A 14701-nucleotide genomic window follows, 5' to 3' on the forward strand; every position below is an offset into this window, starting at 1 on the left:
TTCAATTGCAGCATCTGATTACAAACAGCTGTGCGAGTGTGAGTGGCGTAGGAGCTGGGGGTGTGGCCTTACCTCAGATAGGTGTTGCAGTGGCAGCAGCGGAAGCAGGATTTGTGAAAGACCTGCTGATTGGCCATCAGGCGCTCCAGGGGGTACACTCTCTTCTGACATGCCACGCAGGTCTCCTGCACCGGCAGACCGAACTTCTAAACACGCACACACACACAGACAAAACACAAAACGTGGTTAGTAGGAGCACAACTTTAAAAATGCAATCCAGACATGCCGCGTTGTTACGTAACTTGAACGTACTACGAATCTGACAGGGAAATAATCCCAGCCAGTTATGGCGCGTTCCCTTCTGGCGCGCTAACGTTAGCGGAGACTCCGACGAGCGAGCGCGTGGGTCGGCCGCGCAGCAGCACTCACCCTCGCGGCCTTGGGCTGGGCGCTGTCCGGGGACGCGGCGCTGCCGGCGTGGGCGGCCGGAGTCTCGGCGGGGCCCTCTGAGATCGGGGACAGGCCTGTGGAGAGCGTGAAACGGCCCGCTTTTAGATTCACGCCTCTGACAAAGGGAGCATCTCATCTGCACATGCACGAGCCTTCCAGCCCATTCACTTTTTTTGGAGAACGACGCTGTAGAGAGTGGTAGTCCTACAAGGAAGGGCATCCTTGATCACGGCCAGCTGTGTTGCCCTCTTCTGTGAACTCTCAAAGGTAATATTTAGTGATGTCTGAGACCAAACATGAGGCCTACTACTGTGCAATACATTGCAGAGAGAGTATGTGGGATCTGTTTTTTCTCGCCAACTCCACAAACAGACGTCCTTTCAAACACATAGGCATGAGCCCACCGTACTAACCTGGTAAACAATTCCACAAGTGCAGTAACATCACTCTGACACAAGAGGGAGCCCTTAACCATTAACAAAAGGCTTGTACTGAAATGGAGGATGAGAGAGAATACCAAGTACTGAAGTCGAACAAATGCATACTCCACTTCAACCAGAATGTCTTAACCCCCTTCAAGATGATTTATTTAACTGCCACTCTCTCACTTAATTGTAAAAAAGCACAACTAAGTTTTCCTGAGACTGCTTCATGTTAGGGGGCTATCCAATGACCATTTCTTAGTTGAAGGGCTTTTCAGGTTTTGCCTGCAAATCATATACACCCTACCAAAACTGCTATGTTGTCAGAGTCAGCTGTTAATGCAACAGTACACTCTGGGTACAGGGGGTTAACTTACAGCACCTCCATTGTTGTGAATATATTTGAATATGTGGTAACGTGATATTGACTCACTTTTAACGACTCTCCGATATGAACCAATGAGAACCGTGCACTGGCGAGCGTAGATTTTGAATATGAACTGGCATCTGTGAGCATGCGATAGCCTATGAGAATCCAACATCCTCACTCCACACACACTCCATACACCAGCAGTGAACTGGAACGTTCCTTCCATCCTGTGGTTCAGGTGATCCTTGCATTGCTACCCATTGAAGTTGTGTGCCTTCCTGCTCAAATGCCCATCATAAATATTAATGATGGGCCAACCAATCAGATCACTTGGAGCCTCAACAATGGCAGAGACGCATTTTGACGTCAGGAACACGGCGCTGTACATCTGGTTTGTATGTAGGCAATCTGTGCCTCACTGTCCCATCAGCAGTGGGAATAATATGATGTTTATTTCCTGACTCACCATTGCTGTCTGTGGTGGAGCCCTTCCTACTGCCGGATGCAGCATTCTGTGAACAGGGAACAAAGGGTTAAGGCCTGTTCCCAAGGGCAACAATGACTATAATGAAAACTAACAAAGCGTACACTGTATCGTTCCCCAGCCTCCACACCAAGGAAACTAACAGCTGTAAACACCTGGCAGCAAACGCACACGCAGACACACATTCTGTGGGTACAGGCAGCGCACAGTGCAGTCAGAATGTACTTTCTCTTTGGAGATTTGTTTTTTAAAAATGCACTGAGAACAATGGCTATCGTTACCGTCCCAGAGCATTTCCGTAGTTGCGTTGCTATAGAATAGGCACTTTCCTTCATGTAAATGGGAAAGATCTCCATGATTTCACAGTCATTATCAGAGATATTAGTCGTGGGGCAAATTAGCAGGTGGGTGGCCATGACACTGATGGCCCACTGGCGTCTGCACAAACATCTCTCTTCCATCCAATTAAGTCCAACAAACACATTTGTCTAATTAACTGACATGCTGGACCGTGTGCTTGAGAACTTCTCTTCACCTACGCTCTTCTCCTGTCCAATTAAATTTGTCCCTTGGGGGAGCCGGTGGACTGGCGCGTACTCACCCCGGCCGGGCTGACGGGCGGCACGTTCTCCTTCTGGTCCACGCGGGGGGCGCTCCGCTCCTCCTCCAGCTGCTCCGCCTGCCAGGAGGGAATTCGATTGGTCAGCGCGTCCAGCGCGTAGATTCGTTCTGTCTGTACAATGTGCCCCATTCTCACCAGCTACTCTACACAGCTCCCAACCCAGGCCCTGTTGCTCTCCTCGCCTATTTTGATTATTTTAGTGCCCGCTGGTCTCCCTGCTCGCGCCCCCGAACCCCCTGCCGCTAACGCAGAACGCAGCCGCGCGACTTGCCTACGACCCTCCCGAGCTCCTGTCACACCCTTCTCCTCATCCCACTTCACTGGCCGCCTGTTGCAGCTCGCAACCGCGTTTAAAAACGGCGGTACTTTCCGACAGACCAGCGAATGGGACGGCTCCACCATGCCGCCAATCAGTGTTCAGACCGCACCTCTCCCAGTCACAACGGCGGCAGCGCAGGCAGGCACTGCGATTCACAGATAAGTGCTACCAGTATCAGGGATTTGGGATGAACTTCCCAAAGTGGTAAGGACAGCCAAACCATCAGCTGCGTCGTCTTCCGATGCAGACAGAAGACCCCCTCGTCCGCTGGTTCTTGGTCCCCCCCCTTCCATCCCTACCCTGCAGCGCTCCCAACTTTCGTACTAACTCAGGTTATGGCATTTACTATTTTTATGGTTACAGGTTATATTTTTATAGTTTTGTGTTTCTTTGTAGTTTTTATGCATTGAGAATCTGTACTGTTGTTCCTGCTCAGCAAAGTTAATTTGCAGTAGCTTTGTCTTTACCCGCTAGTCTGGGAATCTGGGTAACATTATATGCTAAAGGAGTGTAATGTAAATGTAAATGTTATGTCAGCAAACCCTGAGGCTGTGTGCGTCAGACCCTGCGCACTCGAAGAATGTTCTAGAAAGAATTCTTTCGCAAGGTGTGAGAAACAGGATTTTTAATGATTTTTTTTTAAAGGTACTTCCTGAACCTTAGGGGGATGACAAAATATATCGCAGTGTTTTAGGGGGTTTTATTTCTTTACATTTTAATGTTTGTTTTTGTGCTTTAATCAGCAGGTTGGCAGTTTAAAAAAAAAAAAAAAGTTTTTCCTTTGTTAAAATCGACGGAGAGTTCTCTACATGTTTAAATTAAGCTTTCGTCATGTAATAAGAGATTGCTTTGTGAAAACAACCTTTACTTTGTATTGCAGAACACCAGTATGTGCAAGAACATCTCAGCTGGGAAAAAATTTACCAGCACAAAATGGCCGCTCAAATCTGAGGCATTCCCGACAAGGGAAAAACAAGGCCGCTTTCGTAATGTAATTGAACACAATCTTTATGTCAAACCAGGAAAGAAAACAAACGTTGACACCAGCAATCAAAGAATTACTCTTTTGCATAGGAGGCAAGTCCCATCGTAGCTTTCGACAGCTCATTTTCATAGTGCAAGAGACAACCTATTGCGACAGCCCCGAAAGGAGCTGAGAGAGATGGGGATGAGCTGTAACACAGTTACCGCTTCAACCTGCTGTTGTTCCGTCTCAAAGTTGACTGTTGCTATGCAAATTGCCTACAGGAAAGGGGAACCGAACTTCTGCCAAAGAACAAAGCACTCTATGACGATGCCTGGCCAGCGGGAGGCCATGGGGGGGTGGGGGGGTAGGGGTTCCGTGTTAGGCCATTGGGTGTGGTTGCACAGCCTGAGCTCAGTGCTCTTATCCATAGCTCCACGTAGTCTCCCACAGCGCCAGTGTTTTGTCTGTGACATGTTGCCAGTTTCCCTGTGACCAAAACACCGCAGCAAATCAGGAGGCAGGACCTGCCAACCCTTCCTATTCCATAGTGTGCGCACGGACACACCAAAACACACAAACGCTATTTAGTCACACACCCTGAAATGTGCATATACACCCAAGCACAAACCCCCATCGCACATACTCCAATGCATAGGCTCAGCAAAACAATTACATTTTCCCAGGATCTAACCTTACTTATGAAGTAATTGTCTCCAAATTCTTTAAGCAGTGGATTCATCAGATGGTTCATTACATAACCATGTATGTCAAGACTCTTGCATGAGCACTTTTTTTTTTTTTTTTGCACAACTGGTGCCCCGCAGCTAAAAGTGCACACACCCACACACACACACACACACACACGCTGGCGGAGGACTGAAGTACAAATGCGAGACAAAAAGGGGAGATAAACTTGTGGCCCTATTTCAGAAGCACTCACATTGTGAACTGCAGGCGAAGGGTCCTTTTTGGACACAGCGGCCTGGTACTTGGCCAGCCGATCCCGTACGGAGGTCACCTCTCGCACCCTGTCCAGGGTGGACGACCTGTCTGGGACGCCTAGGAGCAGGCAGAGGCAGAGAACAGGTCACCCCAAAATTTAGAGCATGCTGGACTTCTAAAATGCCACAGGCCAGGCCACGCTAACATCAGTCTAACCTGCAGAATGCTTACAGAACACTGTGTGGCCTTAGGTTTTTCAGGTTTTATACTGTAGCTCACTTAAAGCAACACACACATGACTTTGTGCAAGATATTTCTGCTGCTGACAATGGAGTCTTTCAACATCTGACCTGATCTCCTTTAATAGAGAACCAGGCAACAACATTTTCAGGTCAGACTGTGTTCTCTCTTAGGTTCTGTTAGACTGTGCTCTCTCTCTCTCTCTGATTCTGTGTTATACTGTGCTCTCTCTCTCTGGCTCTGTGTTATACTGTGCTGTCTCTGGTTCTACGTTAGACTGTGCTCTCTCCCTGGTTCTGTGTTAGACTATGCTCTCTCTCTCTGGCTCTGTGTGAAACTGCTCTCTCCCTCTGGCTGTGTGTTAGACTGCGCTATCTCTGGTTCTCCTTTAGACTGTGCTCTCTCACTATCCTGTCATGCATTACCTCGGTCTCCTGGTCGCAGGTCCTCGTCCTCAGAGGTGCTGTTCCTTTCTAACCTCCCAGGCTCTCTGGACACCTGGAAAATGAGAAAGGGTTCCATCTCAGAGTCACCGACACCAAGGCCTACCCCTGAAACGGGACTCCTGCCCTCTCTGTCTCTCCCTCAGGCTTTGTGTGGATGACCTCTCCCCACAATGAGAGAAGATCAGCTCCCTCCTTTACAGTAAGAAGACCCAGTGACACTGTGACCTCTTGGCCTTTCAGGAGGATGACGACATCACAACGATGTTCCGATGGTGAGGAGCCCCTGATGACCTCACATTCGCACTAGGACTGAATTACAGCTCCTCCCACCTCAGCACAGGCCCCTCCCACCCCTGCACAGGCCAAACCACTTATTTGCAATTCTGCAGCAACACATTTACCCACCTATGGAACTTGGAACAATGGAGCAAATCAGACTTAAAATATGTGAGCCCTGATTCATGGAAGGAATCAAATGTAGTTGAGTCGGCACTTGGCAAAACCCCAGCCCCCTCCCTCAACAGAGGGCGGCTCAGTCTACCCTTGGAGGCAGCATGTGTCTGCTGTTCTAAACTGTATGGGGGAACGAGAGTGTCTCAAGAGTGTCACGGTATAGTACAGCCAGAGACCATACGCATACTGACCAGATGCTCAGGTCCATATCTTTATCATTGAAAGTTCTCTCACTGCCACTGTGGAATGTGAAAGTGCTCTGACTAGATGACCCATGATAAAACACAGGTAACAAGGACAGCCGGAGCTCATGTATCAACAAGCAGAGATGGAGTCACTTGTTATCAGTCAAAACCTGCTTGAACAATGGAGACTTCAGTAATGAAGGAGCTGTCCGTCTGGTTTGTGCCGAGCATCTGTGATAAAATCTCAGTTATAAAAAAACAGGGTCGACTTAATTTAAAAAATACAATTGTGTTTAAAGTGTTAAATAGTTTTCACTGCAAATCTTAAGAAAGAAAGCAGTCTGCACTAGTCGATTGGATTGGACTGGGAGCCCCATGGGAGGGAGGTTTAGGTATTGGGGTGGGGGCATGGTGGACTGAAGACGAACTGAATCGCAACAGACGGGACAAAAGACCCATGGAAACAGGAAGTAAACAACCAAGCAAAAGCCCTAGACTGAACCAGGCTGATTGCGCAATCACAGAACGACTTAGGCTTAGCCTGGACACCCACGGGCACAGGATGCACCCGATTAAAATGGGCCAGGCTTCCTGCAGAAGAGCGTGTCATTGGCCACCTCGCTTGAGAGGGCCAAGGAACAAGGTACATCTGGGACTGTGGTCAATATTCTCAGAGAACCTCTCTGTGAATCTTAAAAGATTTTTCAAGTCAAATTGGATATCACCAAGAAAAAACATCATTAAGTAAAAGGGTCGTCTTTTGTGAACATTAAAAGTAACCTAAAGAAACCAAATAATGGCAGCCAAAGACAACAACAATCCCCTTCCGAATTCAAATCCCACTGGAAAAAGGTGCAAGGAACCAAGCAAACAAAAACCATCTCGGTAATGTTCCTCTCGATCAAATGATAAGACCGTTTCGCACAGAAACAAGTTTGAGCAATTCGTCGAAAGGGAACGGTGTTGTAATTCGAGTGGGGCGGGCGGCCATTTTTCTTAATCTCTTAAGAGGCGGGGAGGTCTTAGACGGACCATCGGGCAAGATTCACTGTGCGGGGCAAGGAGACGTGTCGAAACAGCCCATAAACACGCCCTGCCGCTATCGCCCGATGAGCCACACACGTACGGCACGGTTGCTTCCAAGGCCTGGCCTCGTTCTTTAGTGTAATGTACAGCCTGCGTGTGAATTGAGATAGTGCACTAAGTGCTACCCGGGAGCTCCAAATGCTCTATCTTCAATGAGAAGCAATAATTCTGGAGAAAGAGCCGTCAGAGCAAAATTAACTTGACTCCACCACAGAGTCTCTGGTCTATTGTGGGTATATAGGCATTTTCAGACTGGATATTTCATAGGTGTATAACCCATTGTCGGTCTATGTGTATTATAGGTGTAACCACTCATATGATTATTTAAACAGTGGTTTTCTTGTGGACATTAAGCTATTCTCAGACTGAGTATATAACAGACACAAGCCGTTCCCAGACTGGGTTCCGTTTAGCCATACGTCCTTTTAAACGAGGTGCATTGCATCATGTCCGGCCCATCTCTGAATTGTTAGCTAAACCGATGAATTAAATTAGCAGGAGAGCTGCAGCTCCGGGTGAAGGGATCAGGGATCGGATCGACCGCCCCTCTCTGCCGCGCGGGGAGAGAGAGAGCCGAGGCGGGACGGCGCTCGGCGTGCAGCCCTCACCGCGCGGCACAGGGCCTCCCGCTCCGACCCCGTGCGGAAGAGGGGGAAGAAGCGGGGCTTTGACGGGAGAGAGAGAGAGAGAGAGAGAAAGGGGAGTCTGTGTGGAGGCCCGGAGTCCCAGAGCCCCCTCGGAGCGCGAATACCAGCCCCATGACATCACCGCTGCGAGCGGGCATCTGCACACAGCAGGCGCGCTGCTAACACGTAGCGCCACGCGCTGTTTGTGCGCGCTCCTGAATTTCTGTTTGGTAGACGACTGCGGTCCAGTGTGTTTTACACTGAGCTTTATATTTTGATAATTAGTGGGGTTTTTTTTAAACCAGAGACCAGCAACCATTTAAAATATTTTGTAACTGAACAATGAGTCAAGTTTTAAAGGCCATAGGAATGTATGTCTGACAGCAATGCCCAAGAAGAAGAAAAAAACAGCTGTTAACAGCCTCGTAAGAACAAGGAAACCAACACTTAAAACCATTCCAATATATTTCAGAGTAATTTTCCACCCATTTGCACCCCTGGTGTGTGAGCGTATGAGGTGGGGGAGGGGGAAGGGGGCGGTGCCCTGGTCTTATCCCATTTCCTCCTCGGTTCTCGCTTCCCTTCAGCTGCAGGGTCAGGTGACAGGAAATGGGGAAGTAGCGGCCCATGTGGGAGAGGAGACGGCGGACCTGTGAGGAAGCGGGGAGTCTCCACGCCGCAGAGATAAAATGGAGCTGTGCGCTTGTCTCATGGCCTGCCAGCACATTCCACCGAGGAGCCCTGAGAGAGCGTGGTGAAGGAAACGCTCGGCTGGGTGGACTCGCTGGAACAATGGGGCTCGTTCTTCGAAGCGCTCTTCTTCCCGGATGGCAGATACAGACCCAGAAACACGGGAGTACTCAGTGTTCTGCTGACTAAACAGAACGCACAGTATGTGTGTGTCTGGGTGTGTGTGAGTGTGTGTGCTTGTGTGTCAGCCATCGGTCAAATGTGAATTTGAAGTACTTTAACTGTTTAGATGCTGGTCAAATTTGAATAGAGAAATATGAAAAATACTTATTTTCAAATTTATATAGGATAATATAAGATGTAAAGTATTTTACATATTGTAATTGACACAGGTCTTGTGAGAGAGTGAGAGCGGGAGAGAGAACAAAGTCAGATGGACACTCCAATTCTCAGCAATGGAGCCATTTTTCTGTGTGTTTATAAGCTAAATTACCATAGCTTATTCATGTTTCACTTTAAAACTTCTCAAACCTGTGCAACAAAGTCATTTTTAAGGCGAAAAGGGCGTAGCAGTGGTTCACAGGGACTCACAGTGAGAGTGCTCCCTTTAGAACTCGCCAGCTTCAGGCTTTTGTTCACAGTCACCAGAGACCCTGAAGACCACTTTACCAGCACAGGATTGTCAATACCTTTTTTTTTTCACTCCTGCAGTTAAACCAGGAAATGGCGATGAACATTGCCTCTCTCCCTCTTCGGGGGTGTTAAAGAGACTGCCTGGCCCCAGCAGTCCTGTCTATCAGAGGGTGGGCGGGGCACTGCAGATATGCAGGAATGTCCGTGCATTCCATAGCCCCGGTGACGACAAAGGTCAGAGGTCGGGAGTAAATGAGAAGTGGGGGGGGGAGGCCCATTGAACATCTTCCTTAACGACGGGCTATCAATCCCGCGAAACGCAGATTCAGAGCATTCCCCCCACCCCCCCCCCCCATCCCCCCGCCTCAGGCCCTCCAGCCCTCGGCTAAAGCGGCGCTATTGTGCTTTGTCATTAGAAGGCTCGTAAACAGCCAGGTGAGAGACCTTCGGGTAAGATCGGGTGTTGTTGTGCAAGTGGCTACTGACACCTCCACCCCCACTTCACCCAAACATGCAGACAGCCTTTGTGTGTGTGTGTGTGTGTGTGCAGGCAGCCCGCAGGCAGTTGTGTGTGGAAAGGGACATCGGTGGGGTCTTCGAAAGCCCGAGAAAGACGTGTTCTCGTGAAGCGTAACCAGGGTGTGACAGTGTAGGGCCGCGGCGTGTCCTGTGCCTGACTCAGCAGCCCCTTACGAGCTCCCATTTCAAGCGCCAAACAGCCCATTGTGATCCGGGCTGATGACATCAGAAGTGGGCGGGGCCCAACCACAATGCGTGCGCTTCACCGAAACCCCAGAGAAGATAACGGGGCCTTCGTCAAGGAAATGCGGAAGTGCACCTATCGCTTTCACAGAGAGATCAGAGATCACAAACCTGCAGAAGCAGGTCTGTTCCCCAAAGGGAACAATAAGGGCAGTGATGAGAAAGAGAAGCAGGAGGAATCAATAGGCATTTGTGGGGAAATAGTCAATGCTCACAGACTGCAGGGGGTCCCCCGCATGTTTGATTCCAGTTTTGTTCATGGCGACCGTCTGAACATTCAGCATCAAAACCCTTTGTGTTGCAGGGGGGTGAAATGCATACAGCGCACCCAAAAGACCTGCTTAAGTCGAGTTTTAAGGATTAAGAGTCCTCGTAAGGATATGGGTTGAATGGGGACAGGGCTCTCAAGAGATTTACTTGCGTTGAGACTAAACAGCCATGCAAGGTTTTAATGGTCATTATAAAAGCACTAATGATAAACCCATAGGAATCTTTAGCACTAGGAAAAGGGAGTTCTGAACGATGAAACAATGAAAGTTGTCATTATTAAGTTGGCTTATATTCTCATTATTTTTTCTTATACCATTCTGTCCATCAATTTTCTGTACATTACTCCTACAGCTTCTCAGCCAGACCTACTAAAATTGGCCGGTAGCTTTCTGTCAATATATCAAATAGTTTCTTCTAGATATTTATGATTTTATATCAAAAAGTTTCCCATTGATTAACACTGATGGAACATTCGGAATCTGAACACACCTGCTGATGTCACAGATATAACAGCTACTCTTGCAAAGCTTCTAACGGACAAAATCTGTGGCAAAGCGAGTAACCTTAGCAAAATCAATGTGAGTTCAACCAAAACTGATATTAGAAACTTTCCTTTTTAGTTATTAGTTATTATTTACTTACTTTGTGAGTGGCCTCTCCCTTCTCAAACATCCTCTTCAGGCTGGTGAGGGGCACGCTGGGCTTCTCCCGGGGGCTGACGGGCAGCGCGGTGGACTTCGCCTCTTCCTCCGCCCCCGCGGTCTTCCTCTGCGCCCTCTCCATGGCCTCCGGTTCTCTCGCTCCTTCGGCGGGGTACACGAACCGGCTCCCGCTGCCCGGCGTGCCCGGCGACTTGGCAGAGAGCGGCGGCTCCGCTGACGGGCTGGGGGCGGCCCTGGGGGCGGGTCTGGAGGAGGAGGGGGGCTGCGGCGGCGTGAGGCGAGCGCGGGGCGGGGCGGTGGGCGGGGCCGCGGGCCTGGTCTGGCTGAGGGGCTGCTCCCAGCGCTTCTTCAGAACACTCAGGTTACCTGAGCGCAGGGGGGGCAGGGTATCCACAGTCTGGGGGGGGGAGAGTGGAGGTTACACTTACACCTCAGCCCGGCTGTCAATCACCCTCACACACCCTCACCCGAAACACGGACCTGGACACGGTCAATATCTGCCCTCAACTTCACCTCACCACTGAATGTATTTCTTCAAATTTTCTTCTTCACAAAGGCAATTTGAAAAGCTCACCAATCACCAAAATCAAATCAATATCGATTAAATAATACGCCACTTGCATTTATTTATAAGTCAAATTTGAGGACAAATGCAGATTGAATTCAATCCTGAAACTCAAATCAGCGTCGGAGTTTTTATTATTTTCTTTTACAGGTAGCGAATCAGTCTGCTTGTCAAAGAACAACATTTTTGCTGTCAAAGGCTTAGAAACGGCTGGATGATGACAGAGAATCCAGAAAAACAGCCTTCACGCCTCGCTGTGAAACAAAGTGATGTGGAGCTGAGCCGGCTGAGGGGAGAGGAGCGCGTCACGGGAGTCAGCTGACCGGCGGACACGAGCGCATTTCTCCGCGTCGCACATGGCGTGGAGCGAACTGCGCCCGCATCACAGAGAACGAGAGAGAGATAGCAGACCTGAAATGTGGGGATTTCTCCTGTTTGGCTTCGATAAAAGCTCAGGACAATGTGGAGAAGCGAGCGACAGCCTCTCTCAATCTGTCTGTCTCTCTTTCTCTCTCTCTCTCTCTCTCTCTGAAATCTCAGTACTTGAGAGGTGAACCAATCAAGACAAAGCACATCACCTCAAGATCCTGTGCCACCTAATTATCAATGCATTCACCTTCAGCGCTGAAAAATCTACCTCCAACACTATAAAAACACCAAAGCGCACTCTCTCTCACATCCACACACACATTTCTATTGAAATGGAAAGAAAAAAAATGCTAACTTCCTCACATTCATTTTTTCATTTAGGTTTTAGCAATGGAAAGAATTGCCTTTTCAATTCAGTTATATTCTGTCATCTAAGCAATCTGACGCTAGTCGTGAGCACCTACAGAATGGTCTGACCTTAAAAAGTTGCATAGAAATGTATTCAGAAAAACAAGTTTGGAGCCACCTTTTGTTGTCTCTCTCAAGCAACGAGAGACAGACAGTCCACATAGAAAACATTCATACCAGACCAAGAACCCCTGCCTTCAACAAATTACACACAACAAATCAGTAATGCAGAGCATTGCACAACAAGAAGAAAAGCTACATAAATGTCAGACAGAAAAGAGTTGAAATTAGAAAGCATTGAGTCACTTTCTCTGTTTGTAGCTACAGCTGCATAAGAGAATGAAAGTATAGCAAAAAGAGGAAAAGAAACCTTCTGAAGCCCGGCGACTGAAAGCTCCTGCTCGCTCCCTCTCTGTCCTTCTGCTGAGTGGAAATGATAACCCTCCCCCCAGATGTTAGCAGTTACAGTCGCTGCATGTAGGAACTGGGACTGACCCACCCCCCACCCCCCCCCCTTCACACCACTAAGGGGGGGGGGGGGTTATGGAGAGAGAGACAGAGACAGAGAGAGCGAAACAGAAAAAAAAAAGAACGTAAGGAAACGCGAAAGCAGGAAATGATACATTTGGGAAGAGGTTAACCCATTGCTGACTGAACCGGGCAACTGCCTCCAGCACAACCGAGGAAACAGAAAGTCCATTCAGTGGTTTTCTCACTTTCCTACAGCAACTGGGAAGTTAGTTGTGAAGTTTTTATGGAACTTGTTTCAGCAGCGATTTCAGTGAGGCTTTTTAAGGGACCTCTACACAGTCTCCAGTAGATCTGAACCGATTGTCCTTTTCAAATGTCCAAGGCACTGATGTGCAGGTTAGTGTTTTTTCTGAGCCAGCTGGTCGCCTTTCTCTGCCTGAGATTAAAGGGCGGATCAGCTGTGGCCTCGCAGACACTGAAGGGGCCGTAACGCTGCAGTCATGATCCTGACCGAAAGCGACAGGTCACACGCCTGCTTCGTAGCGCTCGTGCCCTCTTGACCTCCGTACCACCCCGGAGCGGCTGTCCTGGGATGACCCGTCAGCGTCAGCGTCAGCGTCAGCGCGCGCGCGCTCAAAATGACCATTTTCGGATCGTCGGGGCGAGTCTGGAGCGCTCGGGTCAGCTTCCTCTTTCCGACGAAAAAACCTCGGCCGCCGCCGCCCTCATCGCTGTCCTGACTGCATGACAGCCCGCCCAACCAAATCCCCCGCCGCCGCTCTGGCCCGCCTCGCCGGCCCCAGGAAGCGGAACTCCCGGGCCCGGGAACGAGAGACGCGCTGCGCGGTCGCCGAGCGAACGCGGGAAAAGGCAGACGAGGAAAATGTTCAGACCCTTCAGTGCACCTCCGGGACATTCCAAAGCCGGGGCTTCGCTCTCCGAGGCCCGCAAGTTTCGAAACGAAAAGGATGATACGTGGCAGGTGCCCTACGTCATGATGAACGTCGCTGTTCTGACGATGCGTGCAGCGTACAGGTAAACGAATAACAAACCCTGCAGCAGACTACCCTCGTTACCCAACAGGCTAACTGACGGAGGCGCTGGCTCCTCTGCCAACAAGTGCTGAGAACACTGCGGCCGGTGGCGTAACTGCACCGGTAATGTCTCAGGTAACGGGGGGGGGGGTATTACCTTGTGTTTCTGCACGAGGCTGGGCAGCCACTATGCTTTTGTGCTCTCCTGGACGGCCAGTCAAACGACTGGTAATCGGAGTGGTTATATAAAACCAAAGGGAATTACCTGCAGATTAGAGGGTCTAAACGAGGATTAGAGCCTGACTACCTTCCAATTGCCTTAAATGGCCTTGGACGACTGGGCCCTCAGTGTGTGACCGGACCTACTTGTGTCTGCTGTGTGTGTGTGTGTGCAGGTGTATGACTGCTTTGTGTGTGTGTGTGGGTGTGTGTGGGTGTGTGTGCACGCATGTGCGTGTATCCATGCATGTGTGCTTACAGCTGTTGGCCAAATCCAGTTGTGCAAAAACCAGATTTTTCCATGCAGTCTTAACATTCATGGTTATGTAATTTGAAGCACCTGAACTACCTGATAAACCATTGCTTAAAGTATTCTAAGAAAACTATTTCATAAGTGAGTTTAGATTGAGGGAAACAGCTAAAAGGTTAGTAGGCCTGCTCTTCATTTGACCAATCAAAGGCCAGAGAGTAGCTTCCATTTTCAGTATGAGTCAGACAGCCAGTAGAATAGAACTCAAATAAAGGAACTATTGACCAGCTTTAGGAATTACACAACTACTGTATACACCCATTTACTGTGAAGAGGCATTAGTATAGCTACTGCTAGAGGGCATTTGGACACAAACACACAGAATCAATCTGAAAGCAATCGAGAGAAAGGCAACTTGTTTATAAACTAGTATGTTTAGTATGCAAATGAGCTTATAGACAAACATGTGAATTCAAGTGTCAGAGTATTGAGCCTCTTGTTAAAACTGAACCTTTAATCATTTTGATAAAGTTGATTGGATGTTCATCTCGACAGCTTCTGCACGCTGGTTGTAAGACGTGTGTTGAGAGGGCTGCATTTGTCCTAAAAGAAGGGAACTCGTAAGCATGCCCCTAAACAATTTTGTAAAACTTGATTATAATTCAGGAATATAATTCATAAGTGACTGATAATTTTGTGTGAGGATCTGATCCATGGTTTTGTATAATTAATAAGCAATGTGATGTTCTTTAATGG

General features: G+C 48.8%; 1 protein-coding gene across 5 annotated transcripts in view; it reads right to left on the minus strand.

The window, feature by feature from the left end:
• Positions 1–14701, minus strand: part of LOC135238164 (LIM domain and actin-binding protein 1-like) — a 37228-nt gene that overhangs the window by 2842 nt on the left and 19685 nt on the right. For 3 of the 5 annotated variants that reach the window (XM_064305873.1, XM_064305875.1, XM_064305874.1), the window contains exons 4-10: positions 10610–11026; positions 5242–5314; positions 4575–4693; positions 2328–2405; positions 1709–1754; positions 430–524; positions 73–206 (exon numbers count right to left, since the gene is read on the minus strand). In XM_064305873.1, coding sequence (XP_064161943.1) covers positions 73–206; positions 430–524; positions 1709–1754; positions 2328–2405; positions 4575–4693; positions 5242–5314; positions 10610–11026 — 962 coding nt within the window. Of the gene's footprint in view, positions 1–72; positions 207–429; positions 525–1708; positions 1755–2327; positions 2406–4574; positions 4694–5241; positions 5315–10609; positions 11027–12341; positions 12513–14701 lie in introns of those variants that run through there. The other 2 variants (XM_064305877.1, XM_064305876.1) reach the window with 2 other exon arrangements.

This window comes from Anguilla rostrata, chromosome 13 (genome assembly GCF_018555375.3).
Source record: "Anguilla rostrata isolate EN2019 chromosome 13, ASM1855537v3, whole genome shotgun sequence".
In the NCBI taxonomy this organism is placed as follows: Eukaryota; Metazoa; Chordata; class Actinopteri; order Anguilliformes; family Anguillidae; genus Anguilla; species Anguilla rostrata.